General features: G+C 43.6%; 1 protein-coding gene across 15 annotated transcripts in view; it reads left to right on the top strand.

Annotated features, from left to right (window-relative positions):
* Nucleotides 1-27,131, top strand: part of LOC121057530 (voltage-dependent N-type calcium channel subunit alpha-1B-like) — a 284,260-nt gene that overhangs the window by 6,838 nt on the left and 250,291 nt on the right. For all 15 annotated transcript variants that reach the window (XM_040531855.1, XM_040531860.1, XM_040531856.1 and 12 more), the window contains exon 4: nt 2,661-2,800. In XM_040531855.1, the coding sequence (XP_040387789.1) occupies nt 2,661-2,800 (140 nt within the window). The remainder of the gene's footprint in view (nt 1-2,660; nt 2,801-27,131) is intronic.

Genomic DNA, 27,131 nt, shown 5'->3' on the forward strand with positions numbered 1-27,131 from the left:
TTACTGCCCTAATTCTTAGGCTGGTAATTTAAATTTAGACAGACCTTAGAAAAGACCCTCTTTCTATCCCCTCTTATTTCCCCAGCTACTCACTCCCAACCCTATCGATGATAGTTTCTTTGTAATAAATACCCAAGCCCGTCTGTGATCCGTCTTGCTTTCTTAGAAGCTGACAATAACTTTTTTTGACCCACTTCTTAAAAGCTCTGCATAGTCTTAGCTTTGGGAAGAGCATATTCTATAAAATCCTTGAGTACCTGAATCGTGGTCCTTTAAAGCTGTGAGCTGTAATCACAAGGCACCTGACCTAGATTGAGCGAGCGGCTGGTGGCAGAGTAGATGTAAGGTTTTCAGGAAGTGAGGGAATAAGGTGGGAGAGTGTGTGTGGGTAAGGTGGTGGTTTCTTTTTTTAAATTTTGTTTTAAAGATGAGTAGTTTTTAGAGGCGTACTAGTAGATGTAGGAAAGTTGTGAAGGATGGGCTGGGTGGGGGGCTTTGTTTGCAAATATTTTGTATGTTTGTTGAGCTAGAAGGGGTGGAGGAGCAGGTAGACTAAGGGAGCTGGAGTGCTCCTGTGTGCATAAGGGAAAGCTGAGGAGCAGGAGCAGTAAGGTAACTTCTGAAATCCCAAATGACAATTTCTGACCTCTCTTCCTGTTTCCTTCTTTTCTGTACTGGCTTGTAGTCCTGGGATGCCTCCAGCTCTTGTTGTGGAGAAACTGCTAGAAGAAAGCTCTTATTGCATGGAGTTTAGGGAGGATCAAAAAGCGTCTGATAGCTGTGCCTTATGCCTGTTTCTCTGTGGGTAAATAGCACTGGGCTGACTGGAGTTTCTCAGTCTGGCTGCTGACAGGTTCTGAATCCTCTGGGCTGCATCAGTGAGGTTCTGTGGAGGGGCAGAGAGCTTGGAGGCTGCTGTTTGTAGAAAAACCTTGGCTGGAGGAGAAGCCAATTTTTGTTTTCTCCATTTCAGTCGAAGGGCAACAGTGTGATCTCAACAGTCAGCTGCTCTGTTTTGCTGTCTAGCCAGTTAGCCTGTGCGTGTGTGATCTGCAGGTAGCTGGCCTTCCTGCCTGGCCACAGGGGAATGGGAATGGGGAGCTGCGAGGTTAAGAAAGGTGGAGGGGATTAGAGATGTTATAGGGTGAAGCATATGGGGGAGCTGGGGTCACTGAAGTGTGTGTAGGGTGCTGATTTGTTGGAAACAAATCTTTTTAACTCAGCCACTGATGGAAAATCCTGTCCAGAGGTAGTCACTTCCAACAGCTTAGAGGTGCCGTCAGTGATTAGTGCTTCATGGTTGACTTGCTGAGTTGGGTACACATCGATGTGCTAAGTGCTTAAGCCTCTTTGGGAGGGGTGTGCTATTATGCTGCTCTTCTATGTGTGAAAACCTGGCTTTCTGTAACAAGTACCGTGCCTAAAGCATGGTCTGTGTGCTGGTGCAGGGTCAAATTTGAGCAAGAGTTGCTATGTTTGTAAAAATAAATGCCTGTATCAAAGCCGCTCCTTTCTTTGTTCTGTGGCCACGAAGACTTGACATTCATGTTCTTTCTGCACAGGATAACTAAAATCACCTTTTGTCATTAGCAGAATTGCAAAATGTAAACAACTGTGCACAAAACAGCTGCTCAGATCTTTGGCTCTAATGGTCAGAAATGCCAAAGCCCCTGGAACAAAGATTTCTAATTTCCTAATTTGTGAGTTTGCTTCCTTCTGGGTAGGGCTGCCGTACTTCCATTGCCGTCAGCAGAAATCATGGATCTAAGACACGCTTGGAAATTGGATACAGAGGCCAAAGCTAATTAACATGTTCTTGAAACTGATGCCTGGTACTTTCACCTTTTACTTTGTTCCCATTGTTTGTCCACGTATTTTTTCCAACTTTGAATAATTCTATTTGGCATTGCATTTGTGTTGAAACTCTTATCAATATAATACTGAGGGATCTGGTGCCAAAGATGGAGAAGATGTTTAGTAAAGCCGTGGAGGCTAAGTTTGGTCTCCTGTCATTTGAGCTAGGGCATGGAGCTGTGGGCCTGAGACACAAATTTTACTGCTTCCACCATAACAGAAGGGAATGAGGTTTTCTCCCTGAATTGGTTACACAGCAAAACAAAAATAAATGAATCTGCAGCTATGGAAATTAGGAACACAGAGGGGAAAGAGTGAAGTAAGAACCAATGGAATAAATGATAAAGAAATAATTTCCTGCCTGTGTTTGCAAGCTTGCTGTGCTGACTGTTACTTCCCAAGATATTCTTTAGTTTCTGTTTCCTGGATGAGTTGCAAAATGCATGTTTTCTTCCATGTCAGTAATTACAGAAATGTGATCTCAAGTTTAAATTTATCTTTGGAGCAAGATTTCAGTGTTGAAACTCTTTCCAGAATCTTGAGTAATGGTGCAAAGTGTGGGGTGAAACCACTGGAATAAAGGCAAATAGAATTTTCCATGCAAAAAGCCAAATCTACCGTCAGAGGGAATAATTCTGAAATCCTTTTCTGTGCTTAGTTCCAGTACGCTTGAACCTTTTTGTTTCAACTCTGTCCAGAGAGCTGAAAAGGGCGTGACGGTGGTACACATAGTTGCTTATATAATTGCTGATGCGAGTGCAGAAGCACAGGTATCTCCTTGACACCTCTGATTTTATTCTTTTCAGGATGACACTGAGCCGTACTTTATTGGAATATTTTGTTTTGAAGCTGGTATAAAGATCATCGCTCTGGGGTTTGTTTTTCACAAAGGCTCTTATCTCCGAAATGGCTGGAACGTGATGGATTTTGTTGTGGTCCTCACAGGGTAAGTGACCTCCTCTTGCGCTAAGTTTAAAGGGGAGTCTTGCTCTGATTTGTGGTGTTCTTAAACTGCAGGTTGGGGTGGGAGCGGTTGTGGTGAAATAATACCCTAAAACTACGTTTGTGACCTTGCTATCTTTAAATAATGGTTATTGTGCTGAGTGAGTCACTTTCAAAGCATTGTTTGAACCAAGTAAAAAGAAGCTTTGAGGATGTTTATTTGTACATATGCTGGCATGTTTCTCATCCAGATGCTCACTGACATTTCTCAGGCTTTACAGGTTCTAATTGCCACTAGGTACTTGAACCTGATTTAAATCAATCTTTCTCCTGACATTACAGGCTGACTTCAAAAGTCAGTGTGGAGTGAGCTAGCAAATTAAATGCATCCCATCTTTAAGCTATTATAACTCTGAAATCAGTGAAGTTTCTGCAGGAATGCATTTGGTTTACTACAAAATAACTTTGCTGAAAATAATTCAAGGAGGGTGCATGTCTTGTAAGGCTGCAGCTGAAAACGTTATTTGTGTTTTGTACCTTGGTTGAAATGATACCACTAATTTGTTTCTTGGAAGTGATTACAGTTTTGTTATGCATTGCAACGGTTTCTATTTTTATATACATGTAATGTAAAGCTAGTGGATAATGAAAATGCAAACATTAGGTAACTCTTAAAGTCTACAAATTGTGCTTTAAAGCTCCAAATGAAATGTTAGGGTTTCCAAAGGTCTGCATGAGGTCCTGACCTTGGAATGATCTTGGTTAGTTTTTCCCCATGAGGATGAACCCTGGTTCTTGTTATTAATAGGCACTCATTTCACACACCTTCTGTGTGAGATGAACATATATATTCTTTGGTCTGCTTAGTGGTGTACAGTAGAATGTTGTTAGGAAACTGCTTGCATACATATACAAATATATTCATTAGATGCATTAGCGCTGTAATTCTATTTGCATTCAGTGTATCATGTGATACAGCAATTGAGAGGCCAAAGGGAGTTCTTTATGTATTGAGGAAGAAAATAAATATGCAGGGCTTGATCCTTGCGCTGCTGGGGCTGGGTATTTAATCAATAGAAACTTCAGTGGAGCCATAAGCAGAATCAGATTTACATACCTGGAAGCATAGGGGATACTGGGATGAAAAGAGAATTAACACAGACGTTACAATTATTTGCACTGATGGTCTGTTCTGGTTCCTAGTTTGCACTATGCCCTTTTGTGTGTTAAAAAAAAAAAAACAAAAAAACACAAAAACAAACCGAACATTAAAAAAATAAATAAATCACTAAACCAAGGCCCTGGTTCTGGAAAGGACTTTGGCACATGTTTTAATCTACCCTTTAGCAAAACATTCAAGTACATGTTTGAATTCAGCTGACTCAAATGGTTCCATACTTTAGGTTCTACGTAAAAGCTTTCCTGAATTAAAGCCATATAGCTATTTGTTTAGGCATAATTTTTTTCTGTTTTTTAATGAGCACAGGCCAAGAGTCTAAAAATGTAGATTTAAAAACTGACTAGCTGTGATGGAGATGTTCAAAGTTTTGCAACAGCATCTGAAACACTGTCTGCCATGCTTGTGGAGTCACAAATGACTGTGCAATGCTATAGGCGTGACACGGGCATCTTACTGGTGCTGGTTTTATTGTGAGCACTGTTTGCAGCGCTGTTTGATCTCTGAGCATAATTGCGGAATATCGGCTTGATTAGACAGCTGTAATAAGGAACCCTGTTGCCATCTGCAAACACGCGTATTCTTTTGAAGTACAATCCTGTTAACGTCAAAGCTTCTGGTTTCCAATGGTGATGCTAGCAGGGCTGCATTGAAACTGTCTTGTACATGGACTTCCCACCAGGCAGGCCGTGCAGGGAAAGCGATGTGTAAACCAGTCAACATCAAGCCCGAGAGTTAGCTCTAGTGAGGAAACCCACAGCCTGCTAATCTGCTAAATTGAGGCCTGGATTTAGCGAGGTTCTTAAGCTTGTGCCCAGCTTTTGGTGTCTGAGGGGCCCTACTGCAAACATCAAGTGTGCTTGGTTAGGTAAATGTTTAGTTAGGTAAATGTCTGGGGCTGTAATTGCAAACCCACTGATAATGTGGAGGCACCGATGGTAGAGAAATAGCATTGAGAGAGCTGCACATTCACACGGGGGGGTTAAATTAGTATTTCCTCTGTAGATGGTTGTGTTTCGCTCTGAATTTCCTAGATCCTTGTATTTTACCTCACTCCTGTGTTGCCATTGGTCTGTGCTAGAAAGAAGAAGCTCCTCTTCCTCAGGCTTCCTTCAGAGGCTAGAAACGCTTTCAGCCACCCATTGTCTTCCTCGGCTTGGCTAGCTGATGCTCGAGAGGAGCCTGAGCATGGCCTCTTCCTGGAGTGAATATTGCCTGGCATTTCTGCATGGAGACACTGAAGGCAGGTTGCTGAGTAGGGATGCTTACTGCTAACAGCCCCGGCTGTTTCTCCAGGGAGCTGGTGGCACAAATGGAGCTTTCATTTTCCTTTCTGGGGAAGGTGATCACAGATCTGTTTCAAAAAAAAAAAAAAAAAAAAAGGCAAAAAGCCAGAGAATAATAACATAAAAGGACAGTGCTGAACTTGTACTTTATGCATTCTTATAAATATGGATAGGCAGGACATCAGTTTTTGAAATATACTTTTATTACTCATAATCAAAAGCTTTCCTTTGCTGTATGTGCAAGATTTCCACTTAAAAATGTTGCTTCATGTTTCCCAGGCGGTGATCAGGGTTCATTTCCCAAGCTCAGTTTCACACTGATCTTCAATATTATAGAGGGATTTTGATTTTTCTTTTTTTCCATGTAAGCAGGAAAGATCACGAAATGCATTTTCATGATATCACATGCAGAGCTGTATACCTGTTAATGCTGTTGGGTGCACATTTTTAAGGTAAATGGTGAATATCAGAAAATCCGATCTCACTTTCAGCATTTAGCTGAAGCCCGTAAAAGCAAAGAGCAGCTCTGCTCTCGTTGGCTGTTTCCATAGGAAGAGGGCCAGCCAGTGTCTGGGTGTGTTTTGGAGGAGGCTGTGGGGGAAGGCTCTGCATTGATTGAATTTACCCTTATGTAAATGTCAGTGATCATGCAGTAACCCTTCCCACTTGCTTCTTTTTTGTCACCACCCCTTCCATCGCCACTTAAGGCCTGCGTACTGTTATTACTGATAAATATGTATTTTTTTATTTGCCTGCAATGATGGACATTTTGCTTGTCAAAATCAGACAGTCACACTTGTTAATCAGAAAATAAATCAGGGTGCTGTTATATGCAGCCATGATCAATATCCTATTGAGCTAAACTGAAGACTAATAGACAGTGGCCCCAAACGGCTTGGTTTGCTGCTCCAGAAAACACTCCCCCGGTTTCTTTCCACAGCAGTGCCACAGTGCCTTTTTCTCATTTACTTTCAAGGAAGCCTGCTGATCTGCTGTTAATAAAGGCCTGGGAAAATAATAGATTGCTGCTCCCTGGAAGATCTTTTCCTCTGTAATTTTTTTAGTTATTTCTTTTAAACTCCTATAGCTGTAGATGAGTATCGAGGAAAGCTGCCCTACTGCGATGTGCTTTTTGCTGTTGTGGGGAGACACATTTTATAGTGCCTGCTCATTTTATTTTCACGTTTTTATGGGCTTGCATTTGCTCCAGTGATGACATCACCCATTAGCAGCTCTAAATCACACAAGAATGCAATTTCCCAGTTGGCCTGGGACTATATGATCTTAACGTACTTTTCCCAAGGGAGGAGAAAGGGGATTTTTTTACTCTATTGCTGTAACCTGTCTTGGGGTGGAAACCTCAGAAATCCACAGTTGTCTTGGGAAACAAGTCCTCCCCACACCCAACGCCCTCAGTTACACGGCAGTGAATGGAGCTCTGAGCCTGCATTCAGGACCTCTAAGGTTCAAACCTGTTTCTGTTGGAGTTATTTATAAAATTTCTCTTGGTGTCCTGAGCCTTGGATGAAATGGCCTGAAGAATTGCTGTGCTGGGTCAAACTATGAGCTCCTCTCTCACTGGAGCTTGTATAACAGAGTGGGTTCTAGGGGAAGAATGAGAACAAACCATGAATCCTTATCTTCCTGTTACCTTCCTGATTCCCAAATTTCATAGGTATAGGGATTTTTGGGGAAAAGATGGGTGTGATGATGTTTAAACTGGGTAAGCCAGGTGGACTCTCCTCCTAGGCTGTATTTTGGAGCCTGTTTATAATTTTGGCTGCATCATATCCTGGATAAAAGGTTTCGTGATCTAACTATGGACCAGAAGAAAAGCTGCCACTTATCCTGTTTTTCCCATCACTAGCTACCTGAGGTTTCCCTTAGCATCTTCTGGATTTTGTGTAGTGAGATCCTGTTTCTGTATGCTTTCGGTTTTATGAGTTTCCAGCTTTTCACCTGTCAGAGTCCTGTGCTGCCTGAACTCCCTTGACCTGAGAGCTGCTCTGTGCACCACTGACCTGTGCTGCTGTTCTGCTTCTTCCCTAGTTCTAGAGTATCCTCTCGGACCAGTGACCATGACCATGTGCAGTGTTTGTCCAACAGTGAGAGTTGCTAAGACTGGTACAAATAAATGGAGCACTTAACAAGCTCGTGTTCTGTCCTTTATGAGCAGAGTTAGTTGTTTTTCTTTTTTTTTTTTTTTTTTTTTTTTTTTATTTAATCATCCTGCGTTGAACACTCTCGAAGAGTCCTGGTTGTGCCTTGAGCCAGTTGGATCAGCTGCCTGGATCTCTGGGTGGGACTGGCAGAGACAGCGTGTGCCAGGCCGGGAGCTGCCAAAAGATGTGCACAAAGTATCTGTGCAATTACTGATGTCTCAGGCTGTTGGGAACAAATTACAAAGGCTAGAATTATCTTGATTGTCTGGATGACAGAAATGTGCTCCTAGCCTCACTGGTGATGCTAATAATCTGGAAGGTAACTCTTTTAATAATAAGGACCTGTTCATCCTTGATATTAGCTTTGCTAGTTACCAGGATCATCTTCATATGTGGGCAGTCTGAGATGCTATTTCTGGCGCAGTGCATGAGGAGCAGCAGCAGTCTTGGTTGCGGTGATGACTATCAAAGGGGGAAGTGTAGGAACCGTCGAGCCTGGTCTGTACAGCAGGCTGCAGGGCTCTGATCTTTCAGCTTGAGGTGGATATAGGTCCCAGACAGGGTGTGGGGTGTGATGTGACTAGGAAAGCACTAGAAAAGTGAATGTCTGGGTAGGGCTGGGATTTCTGAAGCTGTCAAATACACGTAGCTGCCTGTAGTCTCTAGCATTTTTTCTTCACGCACAAATCTGTGTGCATTCAAAAGCCCGTAGAGTAGGACAGCTGAATTACAGGCCCTGTGTGACTGGCATTTGTGTACTCCCCAGAACAGTTCAATACCCACCCCCAAATAACCATAGAATGTAATAATCTGAATGCCTAAAAAACAAAACAAAAACCCTTGAAAGTACTTCCAGCAATGCTTTAGACAGTATGCTCAGTGCTTTCTTTATAAAGCCTTAGATCTAGACACCTAGGGAATAAATGAGGCAGAAGCAGGGAAATGCAGATTTTTCTCTGCCTTTCCTATGTGGAACTTCTGGCATGTCTGTGCTAGAAAGCAAAGCTGAGCAGCAACAGGAGTAGGGAAAATGGATGCTTTATGAGGGACAAGCTTCATCTTGATAAATTATCGCATGGAAAACAAGTAAGTCTCTTTGCATGGTTATACAGTATGGGTGGTGATGGACTAAGGTTGTGATCGCTATTAGCATTGCGCACATGAGTCATGCTAAAAGCAAAACCTCTAGATTTTAATGAAGCTGATCACTTTTTCCAATTTATTTTATGCTCCAATGATGAATGAATACTTGCTGGCTCAGCAAAGCTAAGGGTACCTTCTGAAATTAAACCAGATAAAAAATGTGACAAGGGAAATGGAATTTACCTGCTTTCCTGAATGCAAGGTGTGAAGTGGAGGTTTGATAGGTGTATGGGAGCTGTGATGGAAGAAGGCAAGAAACCAATTTATTTATTATTTTTTAAGGCAGAGAAAACAAGTGGCTGGAAACTGGAAGAGGAGAGGGCATGTGAGGACTCGGTGAACAGTCTGAAATAGTTTGAAGTTGTCCTATTGTCTGTCACTTGACCATCTGGGCTTTTGGGAAGCTGAAGCCACACTGGGGAGCTTAGGAAACAGCTTCCATCAAAGAAGACACTGGAGAGGGAGGGATGATTTACGGTCTCTAAACTTACTTTGGCAAATGTTTCTGCTTCCTTTTATCCCCTCTTATGACCAGTTTTACCCAGTGGGACAGCAGTTTCCTTGGGGACTGGTGCTTGCTTTCTATATGGGTTTGTCTCACAACAACCAAAGGGGGTCCCAGGCTGTACTGAGCCCATTGGGTTATTAATTAGAGTTTGTGTTTCTCCTGTTACTTACAGTGGCTTTTGTGCATTGATTTTGGTGGGGTGGATAGAGGAGTTTGAGCAGGTAGGTGTGTAATTGTGTGGCTGGCTACTAAATTGGAAGGAGACTTTCCTGAGCAGAGGAGGGCTTGGGGCTATGCTCAGAGGAAGGCTGCAGATGGTCACAGACCCTCAGAGGACCTGCAGGTGGGTGCAGCCCTTTCCTGGCAGATGTCAGCTCGAAGCAAGGCTCTGCTCTCCCTGTTGTGGCACACTGAACAGTTCAGGTCAGTGTATTTCTCAAGGGCAATAAATAATGAGATTGACATGCTTATTTCTTACTTTATTAGAGGTGACTGCAAGGTATTGAATACCTGGTATGCGAACTGATAAATGATGGGTACTGCGCAACAAGCCAGAAAGATGAGACACCAACAAATAGCTTTTCTCTAAATGGAGAGGAAACGCACACATTTCTTCAGTTTCCTATTTTTGTACTGATTTCCATGCTTTGTGCCTGTTTATGCTTCTCTGAAGCTTTTTGCCCATGAAGAAGGGAGTGTTGGATGTGATCTGAAGGGTGCCTCTGCCACCCTGACCTGCAGGCTCTGAAGCTGGGCTGCTGTACGATAAAAATGGCCATAGCAAGTGAAAGGAAGGTCTTTCTCATCACAGCCAGAGCTTAATCAAAGCCAGCCAGGATAATTAGTCCAGAGTCCAGACACTGCTTTTAGCTTTTTTATGGCTCTTGAAGGGAGGAAGATGGCAGGGAAATGTTGTCTCTTCTGTGTGGACCAGCTGTACTATGCAAAGGCAATCATAGAGACTGCAGGTGTGGAGAGGACTTTGGACCTTGTGATCTGTCCCTAATGTCTGATCCTGCCCTGGCAATCATGTAGTGTGGGCATCTGCTTAACTGCCTGCTCTTCTCTATAGGTGGAAAACATTGCAAATCTAACTGCTGTTACAGCTGGGTATAAATGGTAGGATTTCAAAATCAAAACAATGAATAAAAATGCAGATCTGAAGTGCTCTAATGTTTATTTTCTTACTCCTTCCCAGTTAAAAGGGAAAAAAAGCAATACAAATCACCCAAGCCCTCTATGTGGTGTTGAGTGCTGTCTCATGATTAGATGTGGAGGAGTGCAGGATTTTCTCAGGCTTGTGTTTCTCAATTGCTGTTCTTGCTGTTGTGTCCCAGTTCCCAAGCGGCCAGCTTTTGATGGCAAAGTGCCTCCTCATCTGAGATGATAAGAACCTGGCTGTGATTGTTGAAAAGATGGAAGATTTAGAAAATCAGCCTAATCTTAATTGCAATCTAATCCTATGTGCCAGGAGCAACAGTCTCACATTTGCGCAACCACCCATGAGTCCACCACTCACCCCCAAAGGATTTGGTGTGTTGGGACCACCATCTTCCCCAGGGCTCTCTGAAAGCATCTGGGAAATTTAGTGGAGGTGGAAAACTGGTCTTCTGCTTTGTTCTTGCTGAATCACTAACAAGGTGCTTGGGATGTCCTGACCGGGGCAAGACTTCAGTGCTGGAAACTGAAAGCAAGAGAATGGGTGGATCCAGATTTTTGTGTAGGTAACCCAAGCTCTGTGGTCAGTACCTGGCATTTTGGTACCTGGAGATGCTCTTTGCCCAATTCCAACTATCCTGGATATTTCCTGAGTTGAAGAGAATCTGACAGAACCAGGATCAAGGAAAGGGTTCCTCTGTAAATGAGTTCAGTGACAGCAGGGTATACACTGCATGAACTCCTGGCTATATGGGAAGGCCCCTTTCATGCAGTGGGGAGGCCTGGCAGCTTGGGCTGAGAAATAAGTTCTGCTTCCTACTTGTGGCACATGTCAAACGTGTAGTGTGAGCTAGAGGATTTGGAAAGCTGCCTGATCCTTGCCAAGGAACCTGGCCATCTAAATATTTCCTTCCTGGCTTGGTCAGGCTAAATGGCTGACAATAAATGGCTTTGGCTCCTTCTCCCACCTCCATTTCTATGTATGCAGATGGTTAGGTCTTCAACTTACTTTCCAGTTCAAAAAGAAAAAGGGAAGATTAAATTGTCCTTTGTCTGTTTCCCATCTTGAACATTCTGAACCAACATCCTTGAATAAAGCTTTTCTTAAGTTTGGGCATGGGAGCTTAGGAGGAAAGCTGTGAAAATGATTAAAGGGTTGGAAAAGAATCTCTATTTAGGGAGAAATGAAAAGGCTGAGAGTTAAAATTAAGAGGAAAGTCTCATAAGGGTAAGATAGTTCAAAAAAAAGAAAAAAAGAAAAAAAGAAAAGAGGAAATTGTGTTTCCCTATCTATTTTGGCAGGATGCAAAAAGAATCGGCAAAGAAATTGAAGTTTTAGAACTCCTTTACTAATGGAAATATAATTAACTCATGGAACTTGCTGTCACAAGAATTTGCTTCAGCTGGTCTGTTTTGGTTCTTGAGACCTAAAAAGCCTCAAGATCGTCAAGATTCACCAGAAAGGAAATGGATTTTTGAAGGAGAATGATTAGGCCCTTTTACTTCCTGCTACTCCCTGAAAGGAGATAGGTGGAATTCTGGACAGGCTGTTTCATAATTGTCCTTTTCTTTATCTTGTAACTTCTTCTGAATCATGCTGGAGAAATGATTCCAGAGCAGCAATCCAGTCTGTTACAGCATGACCTGTGAAATGCAGCAGAGTGTGTCAAGGCCTAAACTTCATCTCGTTATACATGAAACAATATCAATAAGAGTAGTGGTATTCCATCACTTAATGTCTGATTTAAAGATCAAACATCTTTTTGAAGCTGTGCTAGAGCTTAGAGGAAAAACTTCAATGCTTCAGTACTGTGTTAAGTGTGCCCTCAAAACCTGCAGGGCTAAGATTCAGGGGAAGATCTGAGTTTGAAAACTGTCACTCATTAAAAATGAATCCAAGGTAATTTCTAATGATGTCAATGGCACTTTGATAAAGGTGCTCTGTTTTTTGGAGAGGAGCGTGGATCAGGCCACATGCTGTAGAAGTGTTCCTGCTCTCTTTCCATGATGAAACATCACCTTGACCTTGTGCTGGGAGGACAGGGCTCCCCTTGGCTGCAGTCCCTAAACTTTGCAGGACTTGGAACATAGAAGCAGATATTGGAACATCTGGCAGATGAAATTAGCTTGTCAGAGGGGGGACCTTATCCTGAATGAAGCACTGAGCAGGAATGACCGCACATCCAGCTGCCAGAAGTTGGGCACCAAAGCTCTCATGCTGGGTAGGATTGTTAATGTAGCTCCCTCTCAATACCAAGACAAATCTGACTCTCTTCTGGCCCTCCAAATTAGGTTAAGAGTAGTAGCCAAAGGCTGTGTAAAGTGGCAGTGACCTACTTCTGCACTGTGAAGAAATAAATAGTTTTGTCTGGTGTGTTTGGTAGATGGGTAACCCCTCTCTTGATGGGCATCAGAAGTAGGTCTGGGGAAAAGATGGATGAAAGCCTGCAGTCTTGGTTTGATAGGTGTGCATCATTGCATCCTGGCTGCTATGGCTAAAGGTTCTGCCTCCTCATGGAGATGATGCTAGGGACAAAGACTGAAGTCCAGCAAACTCCTTAAATGTCTTTTTTTTTTTTTTTTAAATCACATTATCTTTGAAAGCTAATAACCACGTGCTCCAAGTAAGTGATGCTGTATCAGCCCAAAAGCATTTAGCTGATAACATCTGTATCTTCATCACTTATCTATGCAGATTATTGCTGCCCTGACAGATGTGTTGAAATGAAAAAGTTTGCCTTTCTTGTCTCTTGATGCCAAATCCAAGCCTTGTTTACCCGCTTCCTGGGCAGGAGCAATACAGTCCAGAAGTTCTAGCCTGGACTGTCTGGGTGAATCCTGAGCTTGTTGCATAGTTCAAGTTTATTTTTCAATAGAAATGAATAAAATACTTAAATTGGTTAGGTAAAATCCAAGAGGATTTGGAAAGAATAAACTTAGCTATCAGTTGTGGAAAAGATGATAAAACACTTCTCTGTGATCCCCTAAGTCTATTATTAAAAGAACACTATTCTTTTCCTCCCAGGTTACAACATTAAAGCTAATTATAACAGGTATAAAATCATGGTAACCCCTGACTTTCACGAGAGGTGAAAAGGACAAAGGAAGCTGTCTGATCTAATTTTCTTGCTTTAATTGGAAGACATGAAAGAACATGAGACTATAGCTGCAGATAATGCTGTGTCTGAGATAGATCCAGGATAATACAGTTTCAGTTCCCTTGCCTAGCAGATTGAGCAATGGAGTGGGACTTTTGGGTGTCTTTTTTCTTTTTTTTTTCTGCTTATGCCATTGGCTAATGAAGATTTGCAGCCATTGCTTTTCCCTTTTGTGTCCATATTTCCATGCCTTTAAAAATGAAGTTAATGATGGTACCTGAATTCATAATATACTAGTGAAAAAGACTGTTTGACAGTATTGAAAAGAAGTGAGTTTAAAATCTCTCAAAAGAAGTAAAAATAAGACTTTAAAATGTTGAAATCGAGTGAGGAAAATTTGAATCAGAAGTAAAATAAATGGCAACAGCATAATCTTCTAGAAATGCAGATGCTCACTCACAGTGAGTGGGAGAATCTTGCATGGAGCTCAGTGTTCATGTACCACGGGGAATGTGTTAAAACGATGGTGTGCCACACAGGGGAAATTGCAAATGTGGGTGTCTGTCAGATTTTAACCTGAGAAAAGATTGGACCTTTGGGGGAGGTGACATGCTCTGAGTCAAAATGTCCAGAAGTATTGTCACTGATCGATTTGCCAGAGAATAAAAAAGGAGTGGCTCAACTCTTGCTGGAGCAGAAGCGACTGAGTAGAGAAAGATGAATGTCAGCTATGGTAAAGTCAGTCTTTCAGGGTAATGTCCTAGCTTTGTGTTGAACTATGGGTGGAGATTGAAAAGTTATGGTGACTACAGGTAATGAATAAAAAGGAGAAGTAGGAGGTCCTTGCCCGGTATCCCTTTCCCCAGGAAAAGGATGGAAGCTACAATGGTTTATTGCAGCATGAGCATCGCTGGGAAAGCAGCACTGTCGAAGCCATTGACTATAATCACTTGCAGGGTTCAGCTGTTTGGGTCTCGAAGGCCTGATCTGAGAAATCAGCCAATGTCTGGGACTTCTCTGGGAGCCCAGAGAACAAAAGCAAGTAGGGCATGTATTTTTTTTTTTTTTTTAATTCTGTAAGTCTTCCAGCCTATCAAATTCTGTTTCTGATCCTCTAGGGTTGCCTTCTGATCTTGTTTGTGTGGGAAGAAGGAAAAAACCTTCCCTTGTACCAGGGAACTCCACTTTTTGTAATTACAAACCTCTGATCTTCAGCAGTGATTGGATCAATATTATGTGGAGTGGAATATGGGAAATTAGTGTCCCTCTTCCAGGTCAGCAACTCCTAGTCCATTAGCAGGAATGGAATAACACCCTACATGTTTGGAAACCTTTGTTTTACAGAAGAAATTTTAAGTGAGGCTTAATTTCAACCTAATAGCCCGTTAAAATCTTCACATTCGTTCTTTGAGAATGCCATTAAAAATCAATTACTTTAATGGGGCTCAGTTGGAGATGTTCTGAAATATGGATAGGATCAAGGAAAGTGACTTTGAAACAGGGCCCGTGGTGCTGCAGCCATTTGCTCTGCTTGGTCCTCCCAGTCACATCTGTACGGACCAGACCTGATCCTTGCTTTTGGCAGCTCTGCAGAAGCCAACCTAGCTCTTCAGGAACAAGTGGCAAGTGTCATGCACCTTGGTGTAAACCTGTTGCCAGTGGGGTTTGGAGGGAGCAATCCTCCTGCCCTATTATAAATGTTCACCCCATGTTACACATGGTTTGCTTGCATAAAATTATCACATCACTATCAGCTCCAGAGGTAGTAGAGTCTCCCTCCTCTGGAGACCTTGAGAAGGTGCCTGGACATGGACCCGGGCATACTGCTGTAGGGATCCCTGCTTGTGTGCTGGGGTTTGGACAAGATGCACTCAGAAGTCCCTTCCAGCCTCATCCATTCTCTGATTCTGAGCTCCATCAGGTCTTGATCATCCAGATCTGCACAGCAGGTATCTGAAACCCTCGAGATATCTGGTATTCCTTGCAGTATGACCGTGGGCTTGCCACTTCACTGTGTGACAAATGGTCCTTGTTCTCACACCAGTCCCAAACAGAAGGACAGTCCAGTGGTTGGAAACCACCCTGGGTGAGTGGAGACCAGCTTTTGCTGCACAATGGCCAGTACAAACTGGACCATTTGGTGTCTCTGGTTCTTATCTGTGAAATCAGTCCCAGTCAGCATGGGTTTATGAAAGGTAGGTCCTGCTTGACGAACCTGATCTCCTTCTATGACCAAGTGACGCACCTGGTGGATGAGGGGAAGGCTGTGGATGTGATCTACCTTGACTTCAGTAAGGCTTTTGACACCGTTTCCCACAGCATTCTCCTCAAGAAACTGGCTGCTCGTGGCTTGGACTGGCGTACGTTTCGTTGGGTTAAAAACTGGCTGGATGGCCGGGCCCAAAGAGTTGTGGTGAATGGAGTCAAATCCAGTTGGAGGCCGGTTACTAGTGGAGTCCCCCAGGGCTCAGTGCTGGGGCCGGTCCTCTTTAATATCTTTATCGATGACCTGGACGAGGGGATTGAGTGCACCCTCAGTAAGTTTGCAGATGACACCGAGTTAGGTGCGTGTGTCGATCTGCTCGAGGGAAGGAAGGCTCTGCAGGAGGATCTGGATAGGCTGGACCGATGGGCTGAGGTCAACTGTATGAAGTTCAACAAGGCCAAGTGCCGGGTCCTGCACCTGGGGCGCAACAACCCCGAGCAGCGCTACAGGCTGGGAGATGAGTGGTTGGAAAGCTGCCCGGCCGAGAAGGACCTGGGAGTACTGGTTGATAGGCAGCTGAATATGAGCCAGCAGTGTGCTCAGGTGGCCAAGAAGGCCAACAGCATCCTGGCTTGTATAAGAAGCAGCGTGGCCAGCAGGTCTAGGGACGTGATTTTCCCCCTGTACTCGGCTCTGGTGAGGCCGCACCTTGAGTACTGTGTTCAGTTTTGGGCCCCTCGCTACAAGAATGACATGGAGGTGCTTGAGCGTGTCCAGAGAAGGGCAACAAAGCTGGTGAGGGGTCTGGAGAACAAGTCTTACGAGGAGCGGCTGAGGGAACTGGGGTTGTTTAGCCTGGAGAAGAGGAGGCTCGGGGAGACCTCATCGCTCTCTATAGGTACCTTAAAGAAGGCTGTAGAGAGGTGGGGGTTGGTCTATTCTCCCACGTGCCTGGTGGCAGGACGAGGGGGAATGGGCTAAAGTTGCGCCAGGGGAGGTTTAGGTTGGATATTAGGAAGAACTTCTTTACTGAAAGGGTTGTTAGGCATTGGGATGGACTGCCCAGGGAAGTGGTTGAGTCACCATCCCTGGAGGTCTTTAAAAGATGTTTAGACGTAGTCCTTAGTGATATGGTTTAGTGGAGGTCTTGTTAGTGTTAGGACAGAGGTTGGACTAGATGATCTTGGAGGTCTCTTCCAACCTAGACGATTCTGTGAAATAACTGCATTGCCTAAGTACCTAAGTGTGTTGAGAGGAGGAATGTTTTGGAGTGTGATGATAATAATCACACCCTCTAGTAAGGGAGGATGTGCGGCTTTCTGAAATGGCCAAGTAAATAATGCTGTCCCCAGCCTGCCTCCACTGAACAATGTTTTTACCTCCAATTCCCAGACTGCAATTGCTTTCATCTCATTTCATGCATGACTGTAACTGAGCTACCATTTTTTCACATGGGAAGCATGTAAAACATAGACTGCATACCTGTTCTTCCTTTACAAACTAGCCTGGATTTCTTAGTGGACAGTGGATCTCTTTGTTTAAAAACTGAAAACAACTTCTGAGAGCTCAGAAAGGTTTGTGGATAGTAAGGAATCTTTGGCATTGTGCAATTTCCAGACTAGAAGTTCATCACTGCCCCTTGGTAAGGGGACAGGATATGCTGGAGACAGTTGCCCCTTCTGGCTGCCTCGGGCAGCCCATGATGTGGAGATGAAGATGCAAAGATGATGATGCAGACCTGCTGTTGGAAGGGCAAAGAAGTGTGGGCAATGTAATGGGGGAGCAGTACCACTACTAGAGAGGAGTGTGCTTGATCCTTGTAACTGAGTCAAGTTTGCCCTCCTTGTCCCTAAATGGCATATGTGTCCCTTCAGGTTTCAGAGTGAACAAGCTCTTTCAAGCATTGGAAGCAGATATCTCCCATGCCTGCTGCTCTGGAGGTATGAGAGGATTGGGAGAAGCCACCTTCTGCCCATGGCTATGTTGTTCAAATCACCTTCATCATTCAAAGGGATCCTTACACATGGGGGGAAGACCCCTATGGCATGAGGCTTGATGCCCTTGCAGGCGTGGTGTAGGTAGTGCACGTGACACAAAGATGAACCATCTGGGCACTTTCTTGTAAGGCTGATCACGACCTTGTAAAATGGAGGTGATGGAGGACCACCTCTACTGCTACTTCCACAGGGCCTGATTTAATGTGTGCCCACACTGTGCTCAGGGCAGTGCTGGAGAGGCCAGAGACTCACCCTGCCTCCCCATGTAGCTTGTTTCTGGAAGTGGTAACATTGCATTCACCCTGCTGCTGGCATGGGAATTATGACTGAAGCTGGGATTGCAGTGAGTGTGCTGGGGAACACTCTCCACCTGGAGCCTTGTGGCACCAGGATGGATGGATCAAGGGGGACTGGGCAAGAGACTGCAGTAGCCAGAGCAATTTGGTATGAAGAGAGCACAGAGTCATAGAATGGCTTGGGTTGGAAGGGACCTTAAAGATCATCTAACTCCAACCCCCCTGCTATGGGCAGGGGATGCCACCCACTAGATCAGGTTGGTCAAGGCCCCATCCAGCCTGGTCTTGAACACCTCTAGGGATGAGGCATCCACAGCTTCTGTGGGCAACCTGTTCCAGTGCCTCACTACAGTGCTTCACAGTGAAGAATTTCCTCCTAATGTCTAATGTCAGAGTATCTTCAGGGCAGAGACAAAGCCTTGGTGTACGTCCCAGTGCTTCTTTTTGCAGGGATGTTTGTAGGAAGGGAGGAGACCTGTGAAATCCAGCTGCCTTGTGCCTGTGTTTCCCAAATGGTGTGTGGGCAGCTCAGCTGCAGGCAAATGGTTCAAGGGACTCAACAAAGACAGAGCCCCATGGTGTTTGCAGCCAAGTGCTGGGCAGTGTATGGGTGTCTGAGGCACAGAGAGTTTGTCTGCTTCTGAGTGTTCTCCTTCACCAGACACCTTGGGTCACACTTATGTCTGCACTCCTCTTAAGGATCAAACACAGAATAACCAATAAAACCTTTAAATCTCATAGAAATGGGATAAGGATACCCGGATTCCTCTGCATGACCTGAATGAAAGACTACACAAGGTGCGTCTAGAAGATCTGCTCAGTGCCTTACCTAAAGCATCAGTGTGGGGCAGCAGGTACAAAACCGACCTGGTGGCCTTCCAAAGAGCTGCCTCCTGTGCAAGGGCATTACCACCGAACCCAGGAGTAATGCAAAAAAGTGTAACCTCGTAGGGGAGGGATGGGTTTGACTGGAAAGGGTGTTGCTGCAGACCAGCCCCAGCTAGACTAACGGCACGACGTTCTTGGAAGTGAGCTGTGTTTCAGCAAATATCTGGAACCGGGGATTTTTTTTTTAGCTTGCCACTTGCTGTTCATTTTCTCCCTGGCACTGGGGCTGCGATTCCTGGAACCCTGGATATACTCAAGAGTGCCTCTCAAACACGGATAAAAGTAATTAAACCTCTCAGCTTTCTCCCTTTTAGACTTGCTGTAGTTCTTCAAGTGTAGATTTTAAGATTGGACAAAATGTGCAACCTGAGATCTGACATCCTGTTCCTGCATTGAGCAGGGGAATGAAAGGATGAAGTGGAGACTATTCAGGCAGCCCCAGTGCTGCTCCCGAAGCAAAGAGAGAGAGTTGTTTGCTGCCAGGTGCAGCCTTTCTTGCTGTTCCCCTCTTTGCCCCCCCGCAATTAAGCAGTTAAATTTAGCTGTCTGATAGGTATTGGAATGGATGTGGCGCAACCACTTTAGTTGTGCAAATAACTGTTATTTTGGCTCACTTGTAACTCTGAAAAATCAAGGAAATTGTTTCATGCCATACACAAGCACTGAAAGAACTGACTTTCAGATGGAAAGTAGATTCAAAAGGCAAGACAGTTGAGTGAAATGAGGAGTAACTCTTGTTTAATCTGGATTAAGAAAAAATTTTGAGCTTTTAGTGTTTTCAGTAGTTTCAGCTTTGTGACATGAAAATGTAAAAACCTTCCACAGAGGAAAGATCAAATTTCAAATGTTTCAGTTCAATGATGTTGAAATAAAATAAAAAAGAAATCATCTCCATGTTCCCTTCAAGGGGATGTTTTGGCAAGCTTGGCAAGAGTTACTGGAGTAATGCCGTTAATCTAAATCTATGGAGGGAAAAAAAAAATCCAACCAAAATAAGCTGGCAAAAGACTTCTATCATATTGCTGTGATACCCAGCTCCCTTGCAGATGGGGCCAGCAGGCAGTCAGAGCATCCTTAAAGATGCTACCTCTTGCTGCAATGTCTTCTCCCTTAATAAGTCTCCCTGATGGCCTGCTGCTGAAGTGATGGCCCACTGCAAAAGCTGAACTTCGACCTTATGCTTGCCAATGGAGGAGAACAAGGTGCCCATGATGGAGTGGTTGAGCACCAGCCTGGTGGGAAGGTACATGCTGTGCTGATGGGCTGCAGATGTTCTCACTCGGTCGAATATTAACTTGCACACCTGCTCCTGGAGCCTTTTACAACCCATAAGTGCAGTGTGCATGTGACAGGTGCCATCGCAGCTCAATCTGATCTCAGTGCTTTGCTCCTGTGGGGTGTAGCACAATGGGAAGAGAGCTCCTGGTCTGCCTCAGCCCAGCTGCACCCCTATGGTGCACAGAAGTGCTCTGTGAATGGTGTTGTCTGCTCTGTGCTGGGCTTTGATTATCCCCATGCTTCTCCACTAGGGTCCAGCTTTGAGGCTGCACTAATCTGGGACTGCACCAATCTCATTTGCCGTCTTTATTGTTCAGTGCACAGCCCTGGGTCTTATTTACAGCTCTCCATTCAAACTGGGGGCTGAAGATGGGAATCCTAATTTCCTTCTGGGCTTCTTTTTATGGACCTCATTGCTATAGTATGAGTGCTTCATGCAAACAATAATTCACTTTCACGACACCCCTGTGAAATAGAATGATGTTTCTTATTTTACAGTGGAAAGGGAGATATAGGAATCTGAAAGACAAAAGTAACCATTAATTTTCACTTAATACTTTTAAAGCATGTTTTTGGGAACAGCAATAGAGTCATTTCTCCTGTATAGACTCCTTTTCTATCAACCTTCAGAGCAACAATACAAAGCAAAAGATTTCTAGGGCTTCACATAAAGTCATGGGAGTTTTCTCACAGTCCTTGATTTAGGAAGGGGCTCTGCCACTTCATCAGTTCCTGAAGATCGCTCAGACACCTAGAAAACTTCACCCAGAAGTGTAAAACTATAAACAATAAGAAGAGGTGGGAGTCTGGTTTTGTCTCTGTGTACTTACCCCATGATGCATAGATGCACACAGGAAGAAAAAATTCATGTAGGTGACAGTGATAAGGGACGTCAGTGGACGTTTTAGCTTGAAGATGACAGTTTATGCAACTTGTACTGAATGCTCATCTGAAACCTTCTACCACTCATCCCATCATTTAGCCCCTTTTGCCATCTGTTAGTGAAAAGTGGCTTTTAAATTTGTTGGTGATATAGCTGTACTGAGGAGGGAAAAAAACCCTGGTGGTATTATTTCTTTATTTGGTATATATGTACTTTAGGAAGAAAATGTCCAAGAATAATTGAGATGAATCAGTTCTCTATATGTGGATTGCTTGAATATTTAACATCTGAGATCTTGTGAAGCAAAAGGGGCAAGGAACAAACACTGTTTATTTTTAGGATTGGAAAGTGGATGAAGCTGCTGGCCTAGATCGTGTACTCCTTCCAGGAGGAGCAAGGGAGAAAACAACCCCAAGTGGAGTGCATCTGTGTCATGGGGAAGATTTTTTGTTTGTTTGAGTTGACAAAAACAGTTTGAGTTCGCTTTAAATTGTTTCTAGTTATGGGGAGGGAAAAACAAAACAACAACACAACAAAAAACACTACCAACAACAAAAACCCAAACCACCATGTGTGGTAACTCTGAAATAAAATCTTCTTTACACCTGGTTTCATTTCAGGTGTCTGAATCAAAGATTGTCTGGAAAAAAAAAAAATGAAGTCCTGCTCCCCATTTTTGGGCCTGCTTGGGCCAGAGCTGTTGTAGATGGGCTCTGCACAGGGCAACTCAAAGGCTGCTGGGGGCTTTTTGTTTTCAACAGGACAAAACCTGATATGTTGCATGGCATGGCATGGAGCTTGGATGATACCCACCTGGGAGAGGGGATGGGGTGCTCTGGCATGGACATGTCCCTGCTGATGTTACCTACTGCTTGCAAGTCTGCACTGAGCAATGCTGATCTTCATCACTGTTACTGCTGTAGTGTTTGGGGGATCCACAGCCCTATTGATGCCAGGGTGGTCCAATTTGCATTTGAGACAGCAGCTCTGCAAAGGTATTTGTACCACCCAGATGAGTTTAGCACACTAGTGGTTATAGTGGCTGCCCTTGAAAATGATCCTTTTGACTGACAACAAGGAGAAGAGATTGAGCCATGAGTGGATGGCTGAAAATTAACCCTGCCTGCTACCCTCTGCCCGACATTAATTTGGAGAAACAAGGCAAAATTGTTCCAAACCCAAATGTGACATCTGCTTCCCTGGGCACTAGTTGCTGCCTTGCTTTCTCAGCTGCACTGATACAGGAGTTGGTAGTTTTGTGGGTACTTTCCTCTGGCCTTCTCTCTGTTTTTATGTTTCTGGTGCTTTGCACTGTTTTCAGTGAATGGTGCACCTTAATTTTACTGACCTGCTCACAAACATTCAAATGATTGTCAAATGGGTTATAAACAGTCTCCAAATTAAACCTTAGATGTTGTTCAGGGAGATGTCTGGGCTTCTGGTGCATTTCTTTCTTGCTGAGAAATATTCCCATTGCTTTAAAATTAAAAATAGAGCAAGATATGCTGAAAAGATGGAAATAAGTGGGGAGAAAAATTACCTTTCAGCTGAGATTGAGAATGGAAAATTTCTACTCAAAAGAAGATTATTTTTGGGAATGACAACTCAATGGAAATATAGTTCTCTAAACTAATGCATTTACTGTTAAGTGAACATTATTTATATTAGAGGGAAGAAACACAATGTGGCATGGGATATTTGGCTGCATGCTTGAAAAAAAAAGAATCTGTGAGCAGATATTCAGTTTGCAAGTACGGAGAACTGGGATACAGACAAGATAAAGGATGAAGACTCCAGACTATTGCTCTGTTAATTTGCATTTTGTTGGTATATATAAAATTATACTGAGATCAAATTTGGTTCAGGCAGAAGTGCTTAGCAGGTATAGGAAAAGCTGTTTGAAATATTAAATGTAATTCAAACTAGTTTTCTTGAAATGACATCATTTGGAGTTAATATCTACTCTTCTTGCTGAGGTGGGTTTATATTCTCCAGGTTGAGAATTCTCCAGTAACAGATTTAAAGCAGTTTTTGAGACTTATTTATTTATTTATTTAGGAAAAACAACGTTCTTAGCCATGGGATCCTGCAGACTGTGGATGTTTTATGTCAGTGCTTGATACTTCTTGCTCCAAAGGGGAGATGCAAACCCCAGCTGACTTGGGTTGATTCGTGTACTTGACAGATGAACTTGATTCTGGTGCAAATTCAGGCAGAGGTTTTGGATTTCTTTCCCTTTATTCAGCCTTTCTAAAGGTATTATAATGGTTTGTACCCTAAAGTTGTGTGGTGCTGTTCCTGTAGTATGGGCTCTGTGTAGGCACTACCAGGATGTATAGCTCCAAGTGTTTTGGCGTGCTGGGTTCTGCACCAACGCAAGAGAGAGACGGGATGGTGAACGAGCTCCCAGTGAGCCTCTTCTTTTCCAGCTTAGAAATGTTCCTCTCTGGTGTCACGTGCCAAGAGGGGCTTTTCAACATGTTCATCCCTACTGAAGACTTGTTGGCTGAGACACCCTCTAACCCGTGGCACAGACGTTGCTTCAGGTGAGCTGTACACCTCTTTGGAAAGGGCATTCCTTTGTGCCAGTGGAAAGGCAGAGGTTTCACATCCATGACTGAGCAGGTTGCTCTAGTTGGTAGGGCCTCAACACTCACGTTGCTGACTTCAGCGAGTTTCAAATCAGTCCCCACATCTTTTGACCACATTGTGGTGTTGAATTCCTTCCTTGCGACTGCTGGCACCTGCCTGCGGAGCAGCCATCAGGGCTGTTGTACCCTGCCAAATTAGTCCCTCAGCAACAGAGGGAATCAGACTGACAGCTAAAATATTTTTTCTCTTTGTAATGACTTCTTTCGCTCAAAATTTATGGATCTCTTCATGCTCATAAAACATAGAAAGAATATTCTCAGTCCTATTCCAGCATCACTTGCGTAAATTTGAATCCATCAGTTTGAAATGATATCATTGCAAATGGGGTGCAGAACGAATAATGAAATATCTTGAACCCTTGTAACTTCAGATTAATGTCCATTACTGCAGAGTAATTACTGTCCCATATACTAATCCTTTGTACCTCAGAATAAGTCTTTCCAGCCCCTCATGCCACAAAGTCCTTCAAATTGTCCCTTTCAAGTTGGTCTGAACCAAAAATATGCATAATCTCCAGGTCCCGATAATTTTCCAGCTGTTTTAATTGGTTTTGTAGAACTGCTTGAGGCTGGGAGTGTGGCTGGAGCACATCTCTGGATGACTCTGTCCTGGACACCAGCATGATTTGCAGTCACGCTGTTGCTTTTTAGGTCTTCAGAACAGCATGCCAATTTTGCATCTCATTCTTGATCCTTTTGGAGCAAATAACAAATTGTTGCCATCGTCCTTTGTTGCAAATGTGTTCTACCCTGGTCTTGTGCCTGTGAATAGATGCTTCTAGAAACATCTCATGACAGGATTTTGCTGATGAAAGGAGAGGAAAGACTCTAGCCAAGGTACAGGCTAACATAACTCATACCCTGCTGTGTGTCAAGTTAGCTTCTGCGTCTCAGTGCCTGAGGCACCGTGAGTAAGAATCTGGCCCCAGTTATTTTATGTGCAACTGAGAGAAACAACTGGTGTCACTGAGCATCTGGAAATTTCAGTCCACTCTCTTCCAGGAAAGTAATTTCTTCCATTTTGCCAATGCTCTGTGATTGATCTTGCTGAATTCTGAAACTGCTGTCTTGGTTATAGATGAGGAACTGACTCCGGCATCTGAAAGAAGCCTTAGCAATGTGAATATAGATCCCAGCTCCAAAATTTCTGAGGTGATCACTCAGTCTTACAGACTACCACTCAGATTTGTGTTTCTTCTGTGGTTGTTCTCTGAAGTTTGCAATTTGTCAATTTTTATAGTACTATTCCATCTATTATGTATAAATCCAAACCCTAAGATTGTCTTTTCACGTCTTCTCATTTAAAATAGATCATGAACAGAAATCAATGCAGACAAGTTCTCTCTGTCCACCCCAGAGCCTCTAGGGATGTGAAAGGCTGGGCAATGTATGGCTGAGACCCGAACCTGTCTGCAGGCTAATGAATTGGCTCTGTAATTACCTCATTTCATAATGACTAGTTGGTGCCCAAAGCTTCAGGAAAAATCAACCCCAACCTGAATGACCATCAGTCTGTGTCATTAAGCAGGGAATGACCCAATGAACCAGAGCTATTTAAAAATTAAAATATAATCTCTTGGGCGCCTGTGTCTGCTTGAATCTCTGGAGACTGCAGATCTGCCTCGGGTCTTCTAAGAGAAGTTTTCAGAAAAGATTTCACTTCTCTCTCATGCTTAGGATCACAAGCGAGATGGCCCTTATGATCTAAGAAAATGAATGTGCGGCTGTTGAGCCATTCCATTTTCATAAGGGCTATTTAGCACTATTCTATCTTTCTCCTGGTTTAAGGGAGCCTTTCAAAGTAAGGGTCAAGGAACCTGATGCAGACAATTGATGCCATCCTCCCAGATGTCCTTGCCAGCCACCCAGCTTTAAATATCTCAGATGACACTGTGAAAGGCTCCCCACAGGGCTGAGAGACTCCAGAATGAATGAGTATCCTTGGATTAAATGATGATTAAGTGGCTGACGAAATAGGATGAATGAGGTGCTGCAAGGCAAGAACTCCTCCATTATAGCAGCTGACCTCAGGCCAAATTTCCTCTATTTCCCCATCTATAAAAATGGAAGTCTGTTACATCACGACTAAATGTTGAAGTCAGTGTCTCTTATAGACCAGCCTGCTCTGGAGGACAGGGACCACCTTTCTATTCATTGCCTCTGCCCCTACATTTCTGCACTACTGATAATCATTAGTAGAAACTTTCATAAAGCAGGAACTAAGACATGAGACAGATTTTTGCTCTAGAATGAAATCTTTATTGAGACATATGGCAAGTCAAAGTGGCTCCACAAAGACATTCCCCCAAGCAATCCATCATGAAGGCTGATGGAGATGGTCATACTTCCAGCTTCAGTGCACCTTTCGCCAAAGAGCTTGAGGCAGCTGGCAAGTAGATGATTACTGAATATCTCAGGCAAGATGCAAGAGCAACATCACTATTACCCATCTTCTAGGAGAGGAAATGAAGGAGGGATGCAATAGAATAGTAGAGAGCAACATAGAACAAAAATGCAGTCGTCTTCATGTTTGATTTAGGCAGCTGCCTGCTTTTTTAAGACCAGGAAAGGGAGCAGGCTGCAGAGCATGCTAAATTCTTCCTCCTCTGGAGCTCAGAGTGAAGTTCATTGCAGATCTTCCTCATGCAGATATAAAAGTGAGGCCGCAACCCAGCGAGGTCACTGAGCCCACACAGCACTTCTAGCTGAATTGTTTCTTTTTTCCCGTCCCAGCATCTTGGCAATGACACATCTTAGCATCTGTCTTCCTTGCACCTTTAATTGCATATGGTTTCTTCATAGCTTCCTGGCTGGAGCTGCAGTGCACTGTTGTAGGCTGTGCAGTAGCTCCCTGCCATCCGTCCCAGTGGTCACACCAGTGTGTTGTGTGAGGAGAGCATTGCACCTCGTAAAACAACCTGGCCAGAGAGGTGCTGTGCACATCTAGGATCATGACTGTTAAATACAGCGTGTCTTTCCTGTGGAGGTGAGTTTTGCATAAAATCAGTCACTATCTGAATGATGAGAAAAATGACCCATTGCAGGCTGGGTGAAGAATCCCTGGATCTTATAAAACTCAGCACTATCACTGGGACCTCCTTGTTACGTAAGTCTGGAAATCTGAAAGAGAAAGAAATGAAAATGTGGTTTCTGGTGGAAAACTATTCTTTTTTTTCTTTACTGTCATTGTGTATTTGAACAACAGTGTTATCTGGGGACCTCAAACGCAGCAGAAAGCACCTCTGGTAGTTTTTGAACAAGCTTGCTGAACCCCTCCCAGCGTGTAAAAAAAAAAAGAAATAAAAAAAATCTTAAAATGATGGATGACAATGGTAAATACCAATGGTGCTATTTTGTTTCAGCATTGGAGATTTTATGGTTGTCTTCCTGGAAGCGACTGCTTCTTCCATAATCAGTTGATTTACTTATTCCTCTTGGATAATGTTATTTTTCTTGAGCCTTGAAAATACTCCTGGTCAGGCAGAAATACCAGGTCTGATTCTTATCTTGTTCCCTGGCTGTAAATCATTGTGGTCAGGAGAATATATTCACCCACCTGGGTAGAGGCACAGAATGACTAATTTTTCTGTTGTACAGTTTATTT

Source organism: Cygnus olor, chromosome 19, assembly GCF_009769625.2.
Source record: "Cygnus olor isolate bCygOlo1 chromosome 19, bCygOlo1.pri.v2, whole genome shotgun sequence".
Lineage (NCBI taxonomy): Eukaryota > Metazoa > Chordata > Aves > Anseriformes > Anatidae > Cygnus > Cygnus olor.